General features: G+C 49.5%; 1 protein-coding gene across 9 annotated transcripts in view; it reads right to left on the minus strand.

The window, feature by feature from the left end:
• fam184ab (family with sequence similarity 184 member Ab) overlaps positions 1-25238 on the minus strand; it is a 286418-nt gene extending 261180 nt beyond the window's left edge. For 5 of the 9 annotated variants that reach the window (XM_038799695.1, XM_038799689.1, XM_038799694.1 and 2 more), the window contains exon 1: positions 24739-25238. In XM_038799695.1, coding sequence (XP_038655623.1) covers positions 24739-24873 — 135 coding nt within the window. In that variant the 5' untranslated portion in view covers positions 24874-25238. The remainder of the gene's footprint in view (positions 1-24738) is intronic. The other 4 variants (XM_038799690.1, XM_038799688.1, XM_038799691.1 and 1 more) reach the window with 1 other exon arrangement.
• Positions 25239-25717: the final 479 nt, after the last annotated feature.

Raw genomic sequence — 25717 nt, forward strand, 5'->3', positions numbered from 1 at the left:
TGCTGGCTGCCTTTCTGAGGCAGAAAGTGTATACAGAATCAACGAGAGGATGGCAAGCTTGTGTGATGCTTTGGGCTGAGTTCACCACACTCTATAGTTTATTACGATCTTGGGCCGAGCAGTTGTTATACCAGGCTGTGATGCAGCAGGATCGGATGCTCTCTATAGCATATCTGTAGAAGTTTGTGAAAGTCGATGCCGACATGCTGAATTTCTTTAGCTTCCGTAGGTAGTAGAGACGTTGTTGGGCTTTCTTGACTATTGCATCAATGTGAGTGGACCAGGATAGACTGTTGGTGACCCCCAGGAACTTAAATTGGATACAGGAGCTGGAGTCTCAATTTTATCTCGCAAAGTTTAGTGGCTATAAAAAAAATTGCTCTGCAACCTATTGGCTGACTGTTCAAAGAGGGCATGAACTTGCTCAGTTCATCGGGGAGGGATGCTCCTGCCCCAGCGATTCTGCCTGGCCTTGCTTTGTAGCCTGTGATCTCATGCAAGACCTGCCATAGACGTCTTGGGCTTGCATCGTTGGCCTGGGACTCTAGCTTAATCTGGTATTGTCTTTTGGCGTCCCTGTTGGCTTGCCGTACGATCGACCATCTCTACTTCGGAGCCATTTATGTAGACCGGGGGGGGTGCCGTGCTACACTTCCTGAAGTCGATGATCAGTTCCTTGGTCTTTCCAGTATTTAGAGGGAGGTTGTTTTCAGTACACCATGCAACCAAGTGATCTATCTGCCTGATGGATTTGTCGTTCTTTGAGTTACGACCCACCACAGTCATATCATCTGCAAACTTATAGATTGAATTGGAGTTGAATCTTGCCACACAAACGTGTCTCTACAGGGAGTACAGTAGAGGACTGAGCATACATCCTTGCGGGGCCCCGGTTTTGGGGACTATTGTGGAGGTGGTGTTGTTAGCTATCCTGACAGATTGCGGTCTTTTGGTGAGGAAGTCAAGGATCCAGCTGCACAGGGAGGGGTCAAGTCCAAGGTTACAGAGTTTGGTTATTAATCTTGTTGGGATAATGGTGTTGAAGGCAGAGCTGTAGTCTATGAACAGCAGTCTGACGTAGGTATCCTTGTTGTTGAGATGTTCGAGAGTTGATTGACTGGAGTGGGTCGTATCTCAAAAGAACGGCGAGTCAGACTACAGAAGGGAGACAGATCTCTTGGTTGCATGGTGTACCGAAAACAACCTCTCTCTAAATGTCAGTAAAGCCAAGGAACTGATCATCGACTTCAGGAAGCGTAGTACGACATACGCCCCTGTCTACATCAATGGTTCCGAAGTGGAGATGGTCGACAGTCTAGAAAGCCCAACAACGTCTTTACTTCCTACAGAAGCTAAGGAAATTCGACCTATCTGCATCGACTCTCACACACTTCTATAGATGTGCCATAGAGAGCATCCTACCCAGCTGCATCACAGTTTGGTATGGCAACTGCTCGGCCCAAGATCGCAAGAAACTGCAGAATGTGGTGAACTCAGCCCAATGCATCACACTATCTTGCTCCCCTCCCATTCTGTCTCCACCTCCCGCTGCCTCAGGAAGGCAGAAAGCATTATTAGAGACACCTCACACCCAGACTTTGCCATCTTCAAGATCCTTCTATCAGGATACAGAAGTCGGAAGACCTGCACACCTAGACATAGGAACAGCTTCTATACCACAGCTACTAGACTCCTCAACGACTCTCCCTCGGACTGATCTGTTCTCTGTAAGACACTATTCACGCTCTATGCTACTCTTGCTCATGTGCTTTGTTTGGCGCTATAACCAATTACTTATTTGTTGATTATTCTTTTTGTCTACTTTGTACGTACTGTGTATGTTCCTTTGGCCACTGAAAAGTATGTTTCACTGTTCTTCGGTACGTATGACAATATATCAATCAATCAACCAAACAACCATGGGTGACTATTTGTGTGGAGTTTGCACTTTCTTCCCGTGTCTGCTTGGGATTCCTCCGGTGTCTCCAGTTTCCTCCCACAGTCCAAAGATATGCAAGTTAGGTGGATTGGCCATGTTAAGTTGCCCCCGAGTGTACAAGGATATTCTGGTTATGTCTAGTTACGGGGTAGGGTGAGGGAGTGGATCTCGGTAGGGTATTCTTTCAGAGGGTCAGTCCAGTCTCGATGGGACGAATGGCTTCCTTCTACACTGTACGAAATCTATGGTTATATAGTTCTAAGGGTCTAAGAATGGAGCTGTACCTTGTTTATCTATAGTTTGTAAATAGTCAGTATGCAAATAAAAGTATTTTGAAGGAAAGATACAGTTAGGCACCCAATGTCACCCAAGACAACCCTGCAATTACAGAATAAATGCCAGGTTGGAATACCTCAAGGTAATCCTAAAAAAATAGATCTCAAGGTATAAAATATTTGTACCTGGCTAATTGCATGTTCAACTGGGATATGTACTGAGTAGCTGAGTCAGATTGAAAAGGCACACTTTTAATGAAAAATCATTTTTACAACCAATCACTTACATAACCAATACTACTTCCATCCTCTTATGATTGCAATCACTTTTCATGACTGTTTTCTATAATTGAAACCTGTCATTCTTAAAAACTTGATGCTCGTTCAAAAACTGATAACACAGCTTTAAACAGGACTTTATTTAATGACAGCAGTGACAGCTGTTAAATCAATTATCACCACATTTTAACTACAAATTCAGTCCAAATCTAGTTTCCTTTGAACATATCAATCACCAAAAATCACCAGTATACAGTATTACACAAAAGCGAGACAGCTTAAAAGATTGATTTCCATTCAGTTCAAAGAAGGGAAAGTCTATACCATAGTCAAATTTGCTGATAATAGTTGCGAAAGCAAGCTGTGAGGAGAATATAAAGAGCCTGAAAAGGATATAGATAGATTAATTGAGTGAGCAAACATTTGGCAGGAGTATAATGTGGTAAAATATGAGGTGGTCCATTTTGGAATAAAGAATAGAAAAGCAGAATATCATTTAAATGGAGAGAATGCTGAGTAGAGTGCAGTATATCCTGCCACATGAATCTGAAAAATTAGCATGCAAGTAAATAGGAGGACTAATGGAATGTTGGCTTTTATTGCAAGGAGATGAAGCAGAAAAGTAGGGAAGTTTTACTCCAGCTGGAAAGGGCATCGGTGAGACCGTAAAGTAATGTGTACAATTTTGTTCTCCTTACTTAAAGAGTATCGTTGCATTGGAAGCAGTTCAGAGGAGGTTCACTAGGCAGATTCCTCAGATGAAGTGGTTGGCTTCTGGGAAAAGGTTGAGCAGGTTGAGACTATCCTTATTGAAGTTTAGAAGAATGATGGGTGATCTTTTTGTAACATATAAAATTCTGCAGGAGCTTGACAAGGTTGGGGCTGGAAGGGTACTTCTCCTCAGAGGAATCTAGAACGCGGGGGCTAAAAATAAAGAGTCTCCCATTTAAGATGGAGGTAAAGAGAAACTTTGGGTGCGATTCTCCGCCCCCCACGCTGGGTGGGAGAATAGCGGGGGGGCCTCCCGACATTTTTCACGCCCTTCCGCTATTCTCTCACCCCGCCCAACGCCCGACCCATGCCACAAATCACCGCTCGCCGTTTTTTTACAGCGAGCGGCGATTCACCGAGGCCGATGGGCCGAGCGGCCGGGCCTTCACGCCCGTTTCAACACGGTAGCAAACACACCTGCTCGCTGCCGTCGTGAAACGGGCGCCAGATGCCCGTTTCGGGCATCTGGGGCCCGATTGGCACAGCAGTACCACAGCCATGCCAAGGGGGCATAGACCCGCAATCGGTGCCCACCGATCGCGAGCCGTGCGTCCATAACGGACGCACTCTTTTCCCTCCGCCGCCCCGCAAGATCAAGCCGCCACGTCTTGCGGGCTGAGGGAAAAGACACCAACTGCGCATGTGTGGATTGGCGTTGTCCAACCTGCGCATGCGCGGCCGACATCATCGGTATGACGCTTGACGTGCGGCCTTGACGACCATCGTCAAGGCCGTGCCACCGTGATGCACGGGGCCGCGCTCCTAGCCCGCCCGGGGGGGGAGAATCGGCCCCGAAAGTGGGCGAGAAGGCTGCCGTGGGTTACGGCCTGTCCCACGGCAGCCTTTACGATTCTCCTCATTTGCGGAGAATCTCGTCCTTTGTCTTTCAGAGGTTTGTTAGTTTTTGGAATCCTCTTCCAGAGACCAGTGGAGGCTGGGTCATTAAATATATTGAAGGATGAGTTATATTTTATTAACAAGGAGGTTAAGGATAATGGGGAACAGGCAGAAAAGTGGAGTTAAGGCCACAATCTGATCAGCGATAATCTTATCAAATGATGAAGCAGGCTTGATGGACTGAATGGCATACATCCTGTCCTATTTCTTATAGAACATAGAACAGTGCAGCACAGAACAGGCCCTTTGGCCCTCGATGTTGGCCCAGCATTGTCCGAAACCAAGATCAAGCTATCCCACTCCCTGTCATTCTGATGTGCTCCATGTGCCTATCCAATAACTGCTTGAAAGTTCCAAAAGTGTCCGACTCCACTATCACAGCAGGCAGTCCATTCCACACCCTAATCACTCTGAGTAAAGAACCTACCTCGGATATCCCGCCTATATCTCCCACCCTGAACCTTATAGTTATGCCCCCTTGTAACAGCTACATCCACCTGAGGAAATAGTCTCTGAACGTCCACTCTATCTATCCCCCTCATCATCTTATAAACCTCTATTAAGTCGCCTCTCATCCTCCTCTGCTCCAAATGAGAATGCGAAGCAAGGGTTAATAGCTAAAACAAGCCAGAATTAATGGGACACATTAGTGGAAAATTACAAATAGGGGAGTCGTTATTGAATTCGTGAGCCGACTCATGACTGTAAGCCGAATAGCCTTGAGAAACAAGGAAGATGGCTGGATGACGGAATATGAAATGTGGGAGCCGCTTGCAACTATGGCTAAACACCTGCTGTTTATGCTAAGACTACTATATACTCATGTGCCAATAGATAACCTCAAAGTCTGTAAAATCATGTATCAAAACTATGGCAATAACAAGTTAATCATGTATTGGATTTATGGCAAAAACAAGTTTATGCTTTGTAATGGGGGCAAGCTCAAGTGAATGTAAGGGACAGCCCCCTAATAATACATATAAAAAAAGGATGTTTTGAGCAATACTTTGGCACTCTCCGAGGTGGTTCCCCGGAATACCTAGAGAGCGGCCCCGATCGCAATAAAGAATATTCTGAAGTACAAACGTGTTCGAGACTTTCTTCCGGACTGAGAGACAAGTGAATTAGAGACGCATTCACACAAAGACATAAGCCCTAGCTCCCTCAACTTTTCCTCATAAGACCTACCCTCCAATCCAGGCAGCATCCTGGTAAATCTCCTTTGCACCGTTTCCAATGCTTCCACATCCTTCCTATAGTGAGGTGACCAGAACTGCACACCATACTCCAGATGTGGTCTCACCAGGGTCATGTACAGTTGCAGCATAACCCCGCGGCTCTTAAACTCAAGCTCCCTGTTAATAAACGCTAACACACTATAAGCCTTCTTCACGGCTCTATCCACTTGAGTGACAACCTTCAGAGATCTGTGGACATGAACCCCAAGATCTCTCTGTTCCTCCACATTCCTTAGAACCCTGCCGTTAACCCTGTAATCCGCATTCAAATTTTTTTCTGTCAAAATGAATCACCCCGCACTTATCAGGGTTAAACTACATCTGCCATTTTGCGGCCCAGCTCTGCATCCTTTCAATGTCTCTTTGAAGCCTACAACAGCCCTCCACCTCATCCACTACTCCACCGATCTTGGTGTCATCAGCAAATTTACTGACCCACCCTTCAGCCCCCTCCTCCAAGCCATTAATAAAAATCACAAATAGCAGTGGACCCAGCACTGATCCCTGTGGTACACTGCTGGTAACTGATCTCCAGTCTGAAAATTTTCCATCCACCACCACCCTCTGTCTTCTATGTGACAGCCAGTTAGTTATCCAATTGGCCAAATTTCCCTCTATCCCACACCTCCTTACTTTCTTAATAAGCCAACCATGGGTCCCTAACACTGTGAAGCAACAATGCTAATACCACTGTGCTACCTTGCCGCCCACTGTAACATTAACCTCATGAAAATAGCTGATGAAAAAAGCACTGAACTTTATAATATTTTCACATATTTAATGCAAAATGTATCGTTAAAAAGGATGTCTGAAATTTCAAAGACAGTGCCTGTTTAATACAAATCTGCGCTAGCATTTATCTGTGGATAAAACACAATCAAAACAGTATCCTGCATGATCCTCATTATTGCTGCTCCATTTAATCAAGTCTGCACTAGTTGCATAAAAAGCAAACATAATGTTGTGACTAAACATTATTTTCAAGTTACAATATCACCTTAAGGTAGTCATTACATTTGGAGACTAAATATCTTTTTAAATTACAGCTTTCTTTCCAGGAATTAAAGTAAGCCTTTATTTTAAGGCAACTGTAAAATAATTAATAAGGTTTAGCAATTTTTCAGTCAAAATGAATTTAAATGAACTTCAGCACTGGTCGGCAGCCCGGAAGAAAGGAAGGTCGCCGGGATGGAGTTCCGACCACGGGCAAGGAAGAGACACCCTGCGGAGTTGCAGCTCCCCGTGACACGTGTGTCAAACCCCCACCCCCACCCCAAAACACTACCCCTCACCCCCACACCATGCTCACGCCATTCTGGCCCACGTCTAGTCACGCATCTTGTCTTGCAGGACTTGCTGGAGATGGGGCGGGCCCATCTGGTGCCTCCACGCCCCATTCCAGCCAGTGCCAGTGCCACCCAAAGCTACCCCCCACCCCTCCCCCTCCCCCTCCCCTAGAGCCACCTGGAATTTGCAGTGATGTTTCTGAGCGTGGCCCAGTCACAGCAGGCCATGGCTGAGAATGTCAGCGGCATTGCCAAGATGCTGGCCGACATGGTGCAGACACAGAAGGAGGTGGCCCAGTCCCAGAAGGGGACGGCGTAATCGCTGGCTGATGTGAAACAAACCCTGAAGGCAGTGGCAGTCAGTGATTGATGTGGCGCAGTCCCAGACGGAGATGGTCCACTCCCTGTGCTCCGTGGCCACGAGTGGGTCTTCTGGACTGGCCGCGCCAAATGGCGGTGGAGCCTCAGGGGTTAGCTCTGTTTGCATCCCTGTCCCAAGGAGTAGTCCGTGGTCCTTCGAGCACCCCGAGGAAGGAGGTGGTGGTGATGATGGGGTCCATGCCAGTGACTCCCACAGGGGTGGTGCTGGAACACTGCAGCACCTCGGACTTCCCCCCCCCCCCCCCCTCCCAGCCCCCCCCCCCCCCCTCCCAGCCCCCCCCCCTCCCAGCCCCCCCCCCCCCCCTCCCCCCCTCCCAGCCCCCCCCCTCCCCTCCCAGCCCGCCCCCCCCTCCCCCCCCCCCCCTCCCCCCCCCCCCCCCCTCCCAGCCCCCCCCCCCCTCCCAGCCCCCCCCCCCCCTCCCAGCCCCCCCCCCCCCCCCTCCCAGCCCCCCCCCCCCCCCCCTCCCAGCCCCCCCCCCCCCCCCCCCCCCCCCCCCCGCATGTTTTTTTTAACCAATAAATTGAGGAACCAACTAGAGAACAGGCCATCCTAGGCTGGGTATTGTGCAATAAGAAATCATTGGCAATTAGTTACGCGAAACCCTTTGCGAATGAATGACCATAACATCATAGAATTTTTCATCAAAATGGAGAGTGGTGTAGTTGATTCTGAGACTAGGGCCCTGAATCTTAATAAAGAAAACTAAGGACAGCACGGTGGCGCAGTGGGTTAGCCCTGCTGCCTCACGGCGCCGAGGTCCCAGGTTCGATGCAGGCTCTGGATCACTGCCCATGTGGAGTTTGCACATTCTCCCCGTGTTTGTGTGGGTTTCGCCCCCACAACCCAGATGTCCAGGCTAGGTGGAGTGGCCACGCTCATTGGAAAAATGAATTGGATACTAAAGAAAACTACAGTGAAATGAAGCTCAAGTTGGTTATGATAGATTGGGAAATGTTACTTAAAGGGATGACAGTGTATCAGCAATGGCAAACATTCAAGGAGTGCATGGGTGAACTGCAACAATTGTATATTCCTGCCTGGTGCAAAAGTAAAACAGGCCAAACCCTGGTTTAGAACATAGAACATACAGTGCAGAAGGAAGTAAATGCAGGGTCAGCATTAGGCTAACACTTCGCCTAACACTTCGCCTGTCATAGCAGAGTGTCTTGGGCTCCTGCGTAACTTTCTGCCCAAGAGAGTGGAAGGGAAATTGGAGATGGTATTAGATCCAAGGAAAATGCACGCAAATTGACCAAGGAAAACAACAGACTTGAGAAACAGAAAATAAAAGCGAGAGGAGGCCATTTGGCCCCTCGAGCCTGCTTTGCATTCATTATGATCATGGCTGATCAATACCCCGATCCTGCCTCCCCCCCCCCCCCCCCCAACCCCATATCCGTTGATCGCTTTAACCCCAAGAGCTATATCTGATTTCTTCCTGAAAATTGGGAGCAGTTTAGAATTTGGCAAAGAGGAACCAAGAGATTGATTAAGAAGGGAAAAATATAGCACTGCTAACTCACGGCGCCGAGGTCCCAGGTTTGATTCCGGCTCTGGGTCACTGTCCGTGTGGAGTTTGCACATTCTCCCCGTGTTTGCATGGGTTCGTCCCCACAACCCAAAGATGTGCAGGCAAGGTGGACTGGCCATGCTAAATTGCCCCTTAATTTGAAAAAATGAATTGAGCACTCTAAATTCATTTTTAAAAAGGGGAAAATAAAGTACAAGCGTAAGCTTTTGAGTGACATAAAAGCTGACTGTAAAAGTTTCTATACAAGTATAGGAAGAGAAAAAGATTGATAGGTCCCTTACAGTCAGAAATAGGGGAATTTCACATGAGGAACAAAGAAATCTCTGGCCAACTAAATGCATACTTTGGTTCTGTCTTTACAAATGAAGACACAAATAAGATACCAGAAATGTTGGGGAACGCAGGGTTCAGAGAGAGGGAGGAACTGAAGTAGATCAGTATTAGTAGAGAAATGGTGTTGGGGAAATTGATGGGATTGAAGGCTGATAAATCCCCAGCGCCTGATAATCTACACCCCAGAGTACTTAAGGAAGTGGCCCAAGAAATAGTGGATGCATTGCTGGTCATCTTCTAAGATTCTGCAGACTCTGGAACAGTTTCTACAATTGGAGAGTAACTAATGTAACCCCACTATTTAAAAAGGGAGGTAGAGAGAAAACAGGGAATTATAGACCAGTAAGCCTGATGTCGGTAGTGGGGAAAATTCTAGAAACCACTATTGATGGTATAAATTTTCTGCTGAGACAGTGAACTTTGGACTAAGAGTACCTCTAACAGATGTATCCTCCAAAGACAATGGGTCAGTGATGACCAGTGCTCCACGAACTGCAGAAGCTGTTATTCTAAGCTGTCAAAACAGCTGTGACAGGAGAGGGGGCCTCTAAATCCACATCCAGGACTGGCAATTTATGACATTGTGACTGGTAATTCATAATCTTATGACCTTATGTAATCATGTGCGCAACATATTGATTGGACAAATGTAACATACTGTGTAAAGAATTGATAACAATATATGGAATGAACTGCAATACTAAGAGAATTGATTGGCTCTATGTAAATGAGAATGCAAACTAATTCTGCTTTTGAAAGAGTATATTAACCCAGTTTAAGACACAGCTCAGTGAGAAAGTCTTGCCAGCAAGACTGAGGGGTCTAGGACCTTTCTCCCAGAGCTCTGCAACAATAAATTGCTTATTTTGCTCACGTTAAGGTTTACTTGTGAATATTTTCACGCAACAATTATCAAAGATTTTATAGTAGAGCACTTAGAAAACAGTGGCAGGATTGGACAGGGTCAGCATGGACATAATTTGCCAAATCGATTGGAATTCTTTAAGGATGTAACTACAGATTGATGAGAGGAGGCCAGTGGATGTGGTTACTTTGGACTTTCAGAAGGCTTTCGACAAAGTTGCACAAAAGAGATTAGTGTGTAAAATTAAAGAGCGTGTGGTATGGGGTAGTGCATGGAGATGGATAAGAATAATCTTTATCAGTAACACCAGTAGGCCTACATTAACATTGCAATTAAGTTACTGTGTAAATCCCCTAGTCGCCACACTACGGTGCCTGTTCGGGTACACAGAGGGAGAATTCAGGATATCCAATTCATCTAACAAGCACGTTGTTTCGCACTTGTGGGAGGAAACCAGAGTACCCGAAGGAAACCCATGCAGACAGGGGGAGAATGTGTAGACTCCACACAGACAGTGGCCCAAGCAGGAATTGAACCTGGAACCCTGGCACTGTGAAGCAACTTTGCTACTGTGCCACCCATCACAACTGGTTGGCAGACAGGAAACAAAGAGTAGGAATAAATGGGTCTTTTTTCAAATTACAGGAATTGACTAGTGTGGTAATTTAGGGATCGGTGCTGGGACTCCAGATATTTGTCATATATATTAACGATTTTGATGAGGGAATTCAAAGTAATATCTTGATTTGCAGATGGCACAAAGCTGGGTGGGAGGGTCAGCTGTAAAAAGGATGGGCAGGTTAGGTCAGTGTTCTTCAAACTTTTTTTCCGGATACACATTTTTACCAACCGGCCAACCTTCGGGACCCAACCCGGCCGACCTTCGCAACCCACGGCGGCCAACCTGAGCGACCCACCATTTTATCTTACCTTGTTTGCTGCTGATAAAAATGGAGGAAACGGTTTTGGGTCCCTTTGGCCCTCGCACACGCTCCTCCTATGGAACCTGTTGAATGAAGGTGAAGCCTTCCAGTGTGGGAAAGTATGGAGTCTCCATCTGTCCAAAGTTCTGTATTTTTTTCCTGTAAGAACCCCCCCCCCCCACCCGAACTTGTAAAAAAAGAGATAAAAAATAAAATGAATAAAATAAAATTAAATGAATAAAATAAATGAATAAAAAAAACCCCGGATCTTGTAAAAAAAAAAGAGTAAAATAAATGAAAGAAATAAAAATTAAATGAATAAAATAAATGAATCAAATGAATAACCCCCCCCGGAACTTGTAAAACAAAAAGCTGCGACCGTTTAAAAAACAAATTGCGGCGCGGGAGGGGCCGGAGTCACAGACAGAGTGAGGGAACTGGGCACCGGAATGGGCACCCTGGGGGGCACATACTGGGTGAGGGAGAGGGCACACTGGGGATGGGGGGAGGGGAGAGGGCAGGATGGTGAGTGGGAGGGGACAGGGCACACTTGGGGGGGGGGCCCTTAATTCCACCCAGGCTGGGTGACTGATCCGGGCAGGGAGGGGTAGCAGCCCCGCAGAGAGGCCAGTGTGTTTGGGGCGGGGGTGGGAGAGCTGCGGGGCCTGTCGCTCGGCAGCGCGGCCCCGGGATGAGGCACCCCCGGGCCCAGGACAAAGCCAACACAATTCAGCACCGAGGCTTCGCTCACCACAAATTGGAGCCGGAGCCCCGGCCCCGCTCCAAACCCCATCACCGCTTCAAACAAAACCCGGAAACAGCGCACTTCCACCGGGGAGGGAGGGAGAGATCCTCACCCCGAGACCCCCCCACCTTCACACTGAGAGCCCCACCAAAACAAATAGCGGCCACAGTGCGCATGCGGCCGATGATCGTGCGCGCTTGCGCAATGCGGCCGAATTTCTTTTACATGTTCGCGGCCATTTTAAAGGCCGCTTGCAGCTGGCGTTATGAAAAGCCGGCTACTGCGCGGAGATTTGCGCGATCAGGTGCGCCGCGGACAACGGCTCCGTGACCGTCTCAACACCCGCCCGCGACCCACCCGCGGGTCGCGCCCCCGAGTTTGAAGAACATTGGGTTAGGTGGACTGACCATGCTAAATTACCCTGAGTGTCCAAAAAGATTAGGTGGGATTACTAGGTTACGTGGATAGGGCGGAATAGGGTGCTCTTTCCTCGGGTGGTGCAGGCTCAATGGGCCGAATGGCCTCCTTCTGCACTGTAGATTCTGTGATGCAGAAATCCTTCAATGGGATTTGGACAACTTGTGAGTGGGAAAATAAATGGCACATGCAGTATAATTTGGATAAATGTGAAGTTATCCACTTTGGTAACAAAAACAGGAAGACAGATTATCTGAATGGTCATAAATTATGAGGGGAGAATGTGCAACAAAACCTTGGTGTCCTTGTACACCAGTCGCTGAAGTAAAGCACGCAGGTGCCGCAGGCAGTAAAGAAGGTAAATGTTATGCTGGCTGTTATGGGCCAGGATTTAGAGAACCCCAACGTGTATCATGGAGTTCACCTGACCCACACTTTTATAGGTTTCTATTGGATCCCCCTCATTCTTCTGAACTCCAGCAAACACAATCCTATCCAACTCAATCTGTCCTCGTACATCAGTCCCGCCATTCCAGGAATCAGTCTTGTAAACCTTTGCTGTAGTCCCTCTAGAGCAAAAACTTTTTCCTCTGATAGGGAGACCAAAAGTGCACACAATATTCCAGCTGTGGTCTCACCAAGGTCCTGTATAATTGCAGCAAGACATACCTGCTCCTAGTCTCTAATCCTCTTGCTTTGAAGGCCAGTGTCATGTGAGAGTACCTTTAAGAAATGTGTGTGTATATAAGTATCTGTAGTGAGAGTATCTTTAAGAAATGGGTGTTTATTACTACCGTGATATCAGAGAGTGGGTGGAGCTGGGCTGTCTGTCAGCTTTTTACTTTCGTTTTAGGTTGTTTGCTGCAGGGTGTGTTTTAGTTTAATTTTCAGAGCCCAGCTCCACACACTCTCTGATATCACGGTAGTAATAAACACCCATTTCTTAAAGGTACTCTCACTACAGATACTTATATACACACACATTTCTTAAAGGTACTCTCACTACAGATACTTATATACACACACATTTCTTAAAGGTACTCTCACATGACACTGGCCTTCAAAGCAAGAGGATTAGAGACCAGGAGCAGGTATGTCTTGCTGCAATTATACAGGGCCTTGGTGAGACCACAGCTGGAATATTATGTGCACTTTTGGTCTCCCTATCAGAGGAAAACGTTTTTGCTCTAGAGGGACTGCAGCAAAGGTTTACCAGACTGATTCCTGGAATGGCGGGACTGATGTACGAGGACAGATTGAGTTGGATAGGATTGTGTTTGCTGGAGTTCAGAAGAATGAGGGGGATCCAATAGAAACCTATAAAATTCTAACAAGACTGGATATTCCCGGATGTTCCCGATGGTAGATGTATCTGGAACCAGGGGTCACATCTGAGGATGCGGGGTCGACTGTTTAGGACGGAGATGAGGAGAATTTTCTTCACCCAGAGTGGCCAGCCTGTGTTGGAGCCAAAACATTGTTTATTTTCAAGAAGCAGATATAGCACTTGGGGCGAAGGGATCAGACGGTTGAGTTGGATGATCAGCCATGACCTTAATGAATGACGGAGCAGGCTCAAAATGGCTGAATGGCCTTATCCTGCTCCCATTTTCTATGTTTACTCAATTTTAATTTGATGTAATAGTTGCCTGTTAAGTAATATTTAATCAAGGTTGATTTTTGGTTGTTAGTTCCAGTAAAAGTCTTAAAACATGAAATCTGATCATTTAATTGCTGGGAAATAATCTATTATTAAAAATCAGTTTTTACAGGGATCGTAACAAACTGAAGAAAATGGCAGACATTTAACTAGTAACAAAATAGATCAAAGCACTTCACACCAAAAATTTGATAATGATGAAAGGTCACAAAACTATAGCTGGGCATTACACAAACCATATTTACTTGTTTCGCTATTATATTTGACATATTGCCTCAAGGAAAATTCACATCACTTGTAAAAATAACAACTTGCTCCCTGCTATGAGCATATTCTCATTTTGTCCAATTTCTCTCTTGGAAATTTCATTATTATCAATGATGACCAAACAGATTAGCTCCTCAACTGTTAAATTCAGAATTGTTAACTTGGCAGATCAAATAAGACACAAATAAAAATTAAGATTTACGCTTAAAGGCTATTGTGATGATATGATCTGCATACTCGTCTGCCATTGGGCCAGAACGTCGGCTTACCATTGGCCCTGGTCGGTCATGTGCCTCTCGACCGATTGGCCGAGAGGCTGAGTTAACCACGCCTCTATCAACGAGGTATAAATGCTCAGAAGCCTGACGATCGGCCTTTCCCACTGTAGACGATCGCCAGGCTGTGTTCTAGTTAATTAAAGCCTGACATTGGTAAATCACTCGCCTCGCGTGCAATTGATGGTGCATCAATTTAATTAACTACAACTTTGAAGATGGAGTTCCGCATCAAGCCCGAATGCCTCCGCATCAGCCCGCAAACTCTGAACTCTACAGAACTCTTTAAGCTCTGGCTGACTTGCCTCGAAGGGTTCCTGGCATCTACAACCGACTCCCCCACCGGGGCACAGAAGCTGCACGTCCTCCACTCCAGCGTGGGTATTGCCGCTTACTCAATAATCGAAGACGAAACAGACTATGATGAAGCTATACGGAAGCTAAAAGGACAATTCCTCAAACCCATCAACAGGGTATTCGCTCGACATCTGCTGGCCACCAGAAAGCAGGTCCCCGGTGAGTCTCTAGACCAATACGCCCGGGCCCTCTGTGCCCTGGGGAGAGGTTGCGCCTGTGAAGCGGTGTCCGCTACAGAGCACATGGAGCTACTCGTCAGAGACGCTTACGTGGCTGGGATGCTGTCCCCCGTGATCCGCCAGCGGATGCTGGAAAGGGACGAACTCAGTTTAACGGAGACACTGACTCTCTCCGCCTCCCTGGAGGTCGCAGATCAAAGCGCGCGCACCTATGACCCTGGCCAGGCCGCCTCCTGGCACGCTTCCCACCAGCTACCCACCGCTCCCGGCCTCCCTCAGGCTTGTGCCGCGGGGCGCCCCGATAAATCCGCGGGGCCCCGCTGCTACTTTTGTGGGTACGCTAAGCACCCTCGCTCGCGCTGCCCAGCCCGCTCCGCCCTCTGTAAGAGCTGCGGGAAGAAGGGCCACTACTCCACGGTCTGCCAGGCCAAAACGCTGGCTGCAGCGCTTCTGGAAGCTGCACAGCACTCTCCCCCCCTCCCCCAGGCCTCTGCAAACGGCCTGTGTGCCTCCCTCTCTCCCCCAGGGCCGCCCCAGCTGCTACCGACTCGCGCCCCGCCGGCCGACATGCGCACCTCCCCGGCCCCTCCAGGCCTCTGCCTGCCCGCCGCGCACGTTTCTCCCCCCCGCCCCCGGGCCCCGGCGCCCGACCGGCTCGCCTCTCCGGGCCTCCCTGGTCCCTGCCTGCCCGCAGCGGCCCTGCTTCCCTCGCTCCCGGACCCCGGCTCCCCCCACCCCCGGGCCCCGGCGCCCGACCGGCTCGCCTCTCCGGGCCCCCCGGTCCCTGCCTGCCCGCAGCGCGACTCGGCTCCCCCCCGCCCCCGGCCCCCCGCACCCGGCCCGCGCGCCTTACCTCCGCCCACAGCTGATGCACCTAGCCGGCGTCCTGGAGCCGGCTTCCGCATCCCCACAGCTGATGCACCTAGCCGGCGTCCTGGAGCCGGCTTCCGCATCCCCACAGCTGATGCACCTAGCCGGCGTCCTGGAGCCGGCTTGTGCATCCCCACAGCTGATGCACCTAGCCGGCGTCCTGGAGCCGGCTTCCGCATCCCCACAGCTGATGCACCTAGCCGGCGTCCTGGAGCCGGCTTCCGCATCCCCACAGCTGATGCACCTAGCCGGCGTCCTGGAGCCGGCTTGTGCATCCCCGCAGCTGATGCCGGTCACTCACCTCTTGGAGCCGGCCTGCGCGCCTCTCCGCTCACAGCGCCGGGAACGCTAGCTCCGCCTCCAGCGGCCACGAGGGCTTCCTGGGCGCCGCCATCTTGGGGTGCCGACCCCACGTGCGGGTCCTGGGCGCCGCCATCTTGGGGCCCCGACCCCACGTGCGGGTCCTGGGCGCCGCCATCTTGGGGAACAGACCTCACCTGGGGATCCTGGCCACCGGCTTCCACATCTGCCACGCAAGGTCCCTCCAGCATGGAATCGGACAGCGACGACGGATTTTCTCCACGGCTCGCGGCCGTTCACCCCACATATGGATCCTGGCCACCGACTTCCACATCTGCCACGCAAGGTCCCTCCAGCATGGAATCGGACAGCGACGACGGATTTTCTCCACGGCTCGCGGCCGTTCAACTCGACCAGTCTCATCCACGCACGCTCGCCAAAACGACTACGCTGATCCACCTCAACGGCCACAAGACGGACTGCCTGCTGGACTCCGGGAGCACGGAAAGCTTCGTTCACCCTGACACGGTAAGACGCTGCGCACTCCCTGTCCATCCCGTAACACGCAAAATCGGTTTAGCCTCAGGTTCGCACTCCGTCCACATCACCGGGTGCTGCATCGCGGACCTCACGGTCCAAGGGAAGGTTTTTAAAAATTATAAATTCCTTGTCCTCCCTGACCTTTGCGCACCGGCACTCCTAGGACTGGACTTCCAGTGCAACCTGCAGAGCTTGACTTTTCAATTCGGCGGCCCTATACCCCCCCTCACTGTCTGCAGCCTCGCGTCCCTCAAAGTAGACCCTCCCTCCCTGTTTGCTAACCTCACCCCCGATTGCAAACCCGTCGCCACACGGAGCAGACGGTACAGCGCCCAGGACCGATCCTTCATCAGGTCCGAGGTCCAGAGGTTGCTGACGGAAGGGGTCATCGAGGCCAGCAACAGTCCCTGGCGAGCCCAAGTGCTGGTGGTCCGGACGGGGGAGAAAAACCGGATGGTCATCGATTATAGCCAAACCATCAATCGGTTTACGCAACTGGACGCGTATCCTCTCCCCCGTATCTCTACCATGGTAAACGAGATCGCGAGATACAAGGTCTTCTCAACTGTGGACCTTAAGTCCGCTTACCACCAGCTCCCCATCCGCGCGAGTGACCGACTGTACACCGCGTTCGAGGCTGACGGGCGCCTCTACCACTTCCTTAGGGTTCCGTTTGGCGTCACGAATGGGGTCTCGGTCTTCCAAAGGGAGATGGACCGAATGGTCGACAAGTACGGATTACAGGCTACCTTCCCGTACCTTGATAATGTCACCATCTGCGGCCACGACCAGCAGGACCATGACGCCAACCTCCAGAAATTCCTCCAAACCGCAAAACTCCTTAACCTCACGTACAATAAGGATAAATGCGTGTTTAGCACCGACCGCCTAGCCATCCTCGGCTACGTAGTGCGTAACGGAGTGATAGGCCCCGACCCCGAACGCATGCGCCCCCTGATGGAACTCCCTCTCCCAAATACCCCCAAATCCCTCAAACGCTGCCTAGGGTTCTTCGCATACTACGCCCAATGGGTTCCCAACTACGCGGACAAGGCCCGTCCCCTCATGCAAACCACGACCTTCCCGCCGTCGACGGAGGCCTGCCAGGCCTTTAGCCGCATCAAAGCGGACATCGCAAAGGCCACGATGCGTGCCATCGACGAGGCCCTCCCCTTCCAGGTCGAGAGCGATGCTTCAGAAGTAGCTCTGGCGGCCACCCTGAACCAAGCGGGCAGACCCGTGGCCTTCTTCTCCAGAACTCTCCAGGCTTCCGAACTCCGCCACCCATCTGTGGAAAAGGAAGCCCAGGCCATAGTCGAAGCCGTGCGACATTGGAGGCACTATTTGGCCGGCAGGAGGTTTACCCTCCTCACAGACCAACGGTCAGTAGCCTTCATGTTTGATAATGCACAAAGGGGCAAGATCAAAAATGACAAGATTTTACGGTGGCGGATCGAGTTGTCCACGTACAACTATGATATCTTGTATCGTCCTGGGAAGCTCAATGAGCCTCCTGATGCCCTGTCCCGCGGTACCTGCGCCAGCACGCAGATAGACCGCCTCCGCTCCCTCCACGCAGACCTCTGCCATCCAGGGGTGACCCGCCTACACCACTTCATTAAGGCCCGCAACCTGCCCTACTCTATCGAGGAAGTCAGGACAGTAACCCGTGACTGCCACATCTGCGCCGAGTGCAAACCGCACTTCTACCGCCCCGAGCGCGCACACCTGATCAAAGCATCCCGCCCCTTTGAACGTCTCAGCATTGACTTCAAGGGGCCCCTTCCCTCTAACAACCGCAACATTTACTTCCTGGCGGTTATCGACGAACACTCCCGCTTCCCCTTCGCCATTCCCTGTCCCGACATGACCACATCGACCGTCATTAAGGCCCTACTCTCCATCTTCTCACTGTTCGGCTACCCCGCGTACATTCACAGCGATCGGGGGTCCTCATTTATGAGCGACGAGCTGCGTCAGTTCCTGCTTGACAGGGGCATCGCCTCTAGCAGGACGACCAGCTATAACCCCCGGGGTAACGGACAGGTCGAGCGGGAGAATGGTACCATCTGGAAGACCATACTACTAGCCCTCCGGTCTAGAAATCTCCCTATTTCCCGATGGCAAGAGGTGCTCCCCGATGCACTGCACTCTATCCGCTCACTCCTCTGTACTGCAACTAATCAGACACCTCATGAGCGTCTTCTTGTTTTCCCCCAGGAAGTCGTCCTCTGGATCCCCTCTCCCGACGTGGCTGGTCACCCCCGGACCCATCTTGCTCCGGAAGCATGTGCGGGTGCACAAGTCCGATCCGTTGGTGGAGCATGTCCAGTTACTCCACGCTAACCCGCAGTATGCGTATGTGGAGTACCCCGACGGTCGGCAGGACACGGTCTCCCTCCGGGACCTGGCACCCGCCGGCGTGCAGCCCCCCCCCCACCACAGACCCCCCCTCCCCTTTTTCACCCCAGCACCCCACTCAGCTTCCCCATCCCTCATCCATGGCGTCTCCACGGCCAGCTCAGGTGACGGAGACTACTCGAGGTCTATCGCTCCCGGACTCCAGGACATCAGCAGGACCATCAGCCGATCCGACGACTCCTCCTCCACTACGGCGCTCGGCCAGGACGTCAAGGACCACCAAACAACTGATCGAATCCATCTAGAGTTCTACGGTCCCATGGACTTCCTTTTGTAAATATTGTTATGTCTGGGCCAGTGGCAAGCCCCCAAATTCGACAAGGGTACGGAGAGAAAATTATTCTCCCGACGGCTACTCATATCATCAGTTCTCCCCCCCCCCCCACCCCGGGTCTCGTTCACACCCCCCCCCCCCCCCGCCTTCCTTCTCCGTAAGGGGTGAATGTGATGATATGATCTGCATACTCGTCTGCCATTGGGCCAGAACGTCGGCTTACCATTGGCCCTGGTCGGTCATGTGCCTCTCGACCGATTGGCCGAGAGGCTGAGTTAACCACGCCTCTATCAACGAGGTATAAATGCTCAGAAGCCTGACGATCGGCCTTTCCCACTGTAGACGATCGCCAGGCTGTGTTCTAGTTAATTAAAGCCTGACATTGGTAAATCACTCGCCTCGCGTGCAATTGATGGTGCATCAGCTATAAAATAAAATAGGCTACCCAGCTGTTTGTAAAATAGTTTCTAAGGGAGATACTCTCAATCTTTTAGAGCTGGAGGTTGGTTAAACATGTTTAAATTAGCGAGCGGCTGCACGTATTAATGAAACATTCCAAGCACAAATGCACAAATCCCATTTGCAAGCAGTTGTATTCTCCAAACATATGCCAAGAGAGAATATCAAACCAAGCTAGAGTCACAGACTCTCGGCGATTGTGGCAAGGACTAAACAACATAACGGGCCACAAAGCGAAGCCGAGCAGCATCTCCGGCAGCAGCACCCCCCCCCCCCCCCCCCCCACCCAAACGAACTCAATGCATTCTGTGCACGGATCGAGCAAGTAACCAACAATCCGCTGTCGAGTGCCTCAGCAGCCCATAACTCGACAATACCCACCATCACAGCTTCCGAAGTCAGAGCGGCCTTCTTGACAGTGAACCCTCGGAAGGCGGCGGGATCCCTGGTCGTGCACTCAGAGCCTGCACAGACCATCTGGCAGAGGTATTCACGGACATCTTTAACCTGTCCCTACTCCATTCCGAGGTCCCCACCTGCTTCAAGACGACCACCATTATACCGGTGCCAAAGAACCAGGCAACGTGCCTCAATGACTACCGTCCGGTGGCCTGACTTTAGTCGTAATGAAGTGCTTCGAGAGGTTGATCATGAAGCGCATCACCTCCATACTCCCAGAACACATTGATCGACTGCAATTCACATTCCGTTGCAAACGGTCCACAGTAGACACCATTTCCCTGGCCCTACACTCATCCCTAGAGCATCTCAACAACAAGGACTCCTACATCAGGCTCCAATTTATTGACTCAGCCTTCAACGCCATAATCCCAGCCAAGCTCATATCAAAGCTCCAAAACCTAGGACTTGGCTCCCCACTATGCAACTGAATCCTCGATTTTCTGACCAACAGACCACAAATCAGTAAGAATGAACAACACCTCCTCCACAATAGTCCTCAATACTGCGGCTCCGCAAGGCTGCGTACTTAGCCCCCTACTCTACTCCCTGTACACACACGACTGCGTGGCAAAATTTGGCTCCAACTCCATCTACAAGTTTGCTGACGATACAACCATAGTGGGCCGGATCTCGAATAACGACGAGTCAGAATACAGGAGGGAGATAGAGAACCTAGTGGAGTGGTGCAGCGGCAACAATCTCTCCCTCAATGCCAGCAAAACTAAAAAGCTGGTCATTGACTTCAGGAAGCAAAGTACTGTACACACCCATCAGCATCAATGGCACTGAGGTGGAGATGGTTAGCAGCTTCATATTCCTAGGGGTGCACATCTCCAAAATTCTGTCCTGGCCCACCAACGTCGACGCTACCACCAAGAAAGCACAACAGCGCCTATACGTCCTCAGGAAACTAAGGAAATTTGGCATGCCCACATTAACCCTTACCAACTTTTACAGATGCACCATAGAAAGCATCCTATCTGGCTGCATCAGAGCCTGGTATGGAAACTGCTCGGCCCAGGACTGCAAGAAACTTCAGAGTAGTGAACACCGCCCAGTTCATCACACAAACTGCCTCCCATCCATTGACTCCATTTACACTTCCCGCTGCCTGGGGAAAGCGGGCAGCATAATCAAAGACCCCTCCCATCCGGCTTACTCACTCTTCCAACTTCTTCCATCGGGCAGGAGATACAGAAGTCTGAGAACACGCACGAACAGACTCAAAACAAGAGCAGCACGGTAGCATTGTGGATAGCACAATCGCTTCACAGCTCCAGGTTTGATTCCGGCTTGGGTCACTGTCTGTGCGGAGTCTGCACATCCTCCAGTGTGTGCGTGGGTTTCCTCCGAGTGCTCCGGTTTCCTCCCACAGATGTGCAGGTTAGGTGGATTGGCCATGATAAATTGCCCTTAGTGTCCAAAATTGCCCTTAGTGTTGGGTGGGGTTACTGGGTTATGGGGATAGGGTGGAGGTGTTGACCTTGGGTAGGGTGCTCTTTCCAAGAGCCGGTGCAGACTCGATGGGCCGGATGGCCTCCTTCTGCACTGTAAATTCTATGAAAACAGCTTCTTCCTCGCTGTTACTAGACGCCTAAATGACTATCTTATGGACGGACCTCAGTAACAATTCACCCTGTATGCTTCATCCGATGCCGGTGCTTATGTAGTTACATTGTATACCTTGTGTTGCCCTGTTATGTATTTTGTTTTATTCCCTTTTCTTCCCATGTACTTAATGATCTGTTGAGCTGCTCGCAGAAAAATACTTTTCACTGTACCTCAGTACACGTGACAATAAACAAATCCAATCCAATCCAACATATGCACGTGTGCATGCACACACCAGTCACACATGGTACCCACCCTTTGTAATCTGACATGGACAGTGAAACATGGGATCATTCTTTGCCTTTTTTCACCTCTCGGCTGACCACAACAGGATGCACATGAGAGAGTTTGACTTTTAAGGACATACACCAAAACAGGCTCGCTTGTAGGTTTAAATCAAAAGGAACACAACACCCGAAATGTAAATGCAACAAAACCCACTCCTCATTCACACCAGATAACTTCTGAAGATGTTGTATGTTGCTTGCATCAAGTAATCGCAAAGTGTCAAAAAGGTCATTTGTAATCAGTCCTCAAGATGATATTTGAAACATTGCAGGCCTCTTGAGTCACTGAAGAAAAATTAAGTCTTGACGTTTCTCTTGATGATTTCACCCCAACCAACAACAAGCTTCTGGTTTTACAATTTGGTTGAGTCCCTGTCGCAAAGAATTGTGCTGGTAAAATGAATACGCCCAACTTCTCTACCCATGGTGACTTTTGTGGCAGGGCAATAAATGGCCTCCTCGCATCATTGTATCCCAGCCTTACCTGTCCTATCGTTTTGGGTGAATAAAGTACTTCCAGGTTTTTCAGATCACAAGCCAGGTTGTCATCTGACAGCCGTATCACTGGTTTTCACTGTCCACACACTGGTTTGATGGCCAAGCAATTTGCCAGACTGTATTTTTGATAACCTATCAATATTCTAGCTATGAATAGCCTCAGATATATCTTCATTTGCAATTCCGCCTTCATGGGGTCAACAAGCTGAACAGTCATTTACATTCAAGATCATTTATATTTTCATGCCTTTGCAGAAGCATTTTCAAACATGAAATTAACCCTTGCCTTTGCACAAACCACAAACATCACCTGGCCCTCTGGGGCCCATTTTGCAAAGCTAATTGTCCATAGTCCAGGTTTCCTTTTGAAAATAAAATGTCCATATTCCTCACAGGTTTTACAGGGATATGGCACAACCATGACAGATATCTTTTGATATAGTTACAATGTTGTAATTTTATCCTTATTTCTTCAAGAGCAGGTCAAATACCAGATATATTTGACCGGTGTTAGCCTGAAAGACCAAAAACGTAATTAAATATGCTATACTGAAGGGATAGTTAAGTCAGCATTTGACTGTCACCCCCATCGACCACCAGTACACCAAATCACGAAATACGTGCTTGTTCGGTGAATTGGACATTCTGAATTCCCCCTCCGTGTACCCGAACAGGCACCGGATTGTGAAGAGGGGATTTTCACAGTAACTTCATTGCAGTGCTAATGTAAGCCTACTTGTGACATTAATATTGTTATCTTATCTCATTGAGATGCACTCAAGAAATTTGCTAAGGATTCTTTGACAGCACTTTCAAAAGATGCAACCATAAAAATACAGCAAGCTTTCTTTTAAAATGAACAATGATAACCTTGTCACTCTGAAACAGAGGTAAACTTCCAGTTTATACACTAAACATTTGCTTTTGATTAACAAAATGCCAGACCTCCTTCCACTTCATGACACTTTTATTTAGAACAACATAAGTCATTTCCTCTCTTGGAGATTGTAAAGCAGCAACCTGAAGCAGTCAGGAACACTCATTCAAATCTAATAGTCACAACCAGCTTCAGTGATTTGCAGTGTTTTCACTGATATTACTTACACAGAATCTGTTATAAAACCACTTGGAACATTCAAATGTTTCTTTTGAGCCCAAATTTTTTTTTTAAAAGCTGATCTTTCCATTTCAGGAACTTCACATTCTTCAATTTAAATAATTTTAAAATTAAATCTAAATATAAAAATATTTTTCATGTACTGTTCTCTCAGAAAAATATGGTTTTGTGAGTTAACACCATACAGTTCTGCCAAATTGCAGATAAAAACTTTGGTTAACCTAGTAGTTCAGACTGCCCCCCCCCCCCCCCGAATATTTTACGACAAAATTAAAGGTACATCACAATGTTACTGCATAACACAGAGCAAAAAGATCAATAGACCATAAAAGCAATCAATGCATCATTATTCAACAAAGTCATCCAATCTCAAAACGTTAGCTCCTTTCTCTCTCCACAGATGCTGTCATCTGCTGAGATTACCAGTATTTTCTGCTTTTGTTTCAGATTTCAGCATCCACAGTAATTTGCTTTTACAATTATTTTGTTAGTTTAAATCAACAATGAGATGAGATGCTATAGCAATTCAGTTTACAGATCAAACCTTGGTGAAAGATCATTCAAATTCAATTTTGATTATGATATTTTTTGAAATCTAAATCAAAAGTACAAGTAATGTAAAATAGTTTCAGGCACTGTTCAACTCATCATTTGTTTCACTGATTGATACAAGGAAATATAGATAGTCGAAAGTGGCATCCAGCGCTTAAAATATGAACTTTGCCAATTGTGTTAAATGTGAGATTAGAATTGGATGAATTTAAATTCAGGAAGTATCAGAGCTTTCCCATTAACCAGCACAAACGAATCATCACAAAAGTGAAGATCTACTTTTGAAAGTTATTCCACAGAAATCCAATCCGAAACAGAAACGGAGTTTTTCATTTCACTCTGCCGACTGGTCAAAGCAACGTTGATTAAATACCTTGTCAAAAGTTAATGTCGCCAAATCAATAACATAAAGAGGCGATTACTGCCTATGCGAACGAGAAGTCTAGGGGAGCAGTAACCTGCCCCAATTATGCCCTCTTCGCCAAAAACAGCACAAAACGCGAACGTGTTTTGCAAGTAAAATATGTTGTTTTACTGCCAGGTCATTACGGTGAAAATGTCATGGGGTGGGGGAGTTTAATAGGGACCTTGCCAAGTTTAAGAAATCACATGAATAAATGTATGAAGCTATGTTACAGTTTGTGGGAGCGGCCTGCGTTGCTGAATGCTGCTGAGGAGGGTCAGTGGGGCAATGTAGCGGTCCCCCCGCCTCGCTCACACTCACTCACCTTGGTCAGCTGCGCAATCTTCTTGCTCATTTTCAGGTGCAGCTCCTGGTTGTACTCGGCAGCCCCTCCGGCTGTGGAGCCCAGTTTGCCGGCTGTGCCGCTGTGATGTTGCTGCCTGCTGACACCAGTCGCCATCTTCCGCTTTCCGCGCCGAGCGGCCCCGCCACCCACCGCTACCGATCAGCCAGGAGACGGGAATGAATCGACCGCCGACAGCGGGACGGTAGCCAGCCGCCCGGGGGCTGGGGCCGCCGCTGAAGGCAGCAGAGACTAACCGGGCAACGGGAGCTGTGCGGCCCGGCACGGCTGCAGACTCGGAGCCGGAGCTCCCGGGGACGGCATCCAGTGGCGGCCGGCCATGGTTCACAGCCGCCAAAGGCTGCACGTCAGCGCCATGGTGGCCCTGAGGCTGACAGCTCGGTGCCGCTGCCCGTCTCTCCCACCGCCGCTATTGTTGTTGTTCCACACACACGCTCACGCCGTTACCATGGAGCGCACCGACCGTTTACACTCGCGTCACTTCCGATAGCACTCCAGCTGAATGAGAAGGAGGAGGAGGGGGGGGGGGGTTGTTGAATGGAGGAGGGGGGGGGGTTGTTGAATGGAGGAGGGGGGGGGGGGTTGTTGAATGGAGGAGGGGGGGGTTGTTGAATGGAGGAGGGGGGGGGGGTTGTTGAATGGAGGAGGGGGGGGGGGGTTGTTGAATGGAGGAGGGGGGGGGTTGTTGAATGGAGGAGGGGGGGGGTTGTTGAATGGAGGAGGGGGGGGGGTTGTTGAATGGAGGAGGGGGGGGGTTGTTGAATGGAGGAGGGGGGGGTTGTTGAATGGAGGAGGGGGGGGTTGTTGAATGGAGGAGGGGGGGGTTGTTGAATGGAGGAGGGGGGGGTTGTTGAATGGAGGAGGGGGGGGTTGTTGAATGGAGGAGGGGGGGGTTGTTGAATGGAGATGGGGGGGGTTGTTGAATGGAGGAGGGGGGGGG

The sequence above is a fragment of the Scyliorhinus canicula genome, chromosome 6 (genome assembly GCF_902713615.1).
Source record: "Scyliorhinus canicula chromosome 6, sScyCan1.1, whole genome shotgun sequence".
Taxonomy (NCBI): Eukaryota; Metazoa; Chordata; class Chondrichthyes; order Carcharhiniformes; family Scyliorhinidae; genus Scyliorhinus; species Scyliorhinus canicula.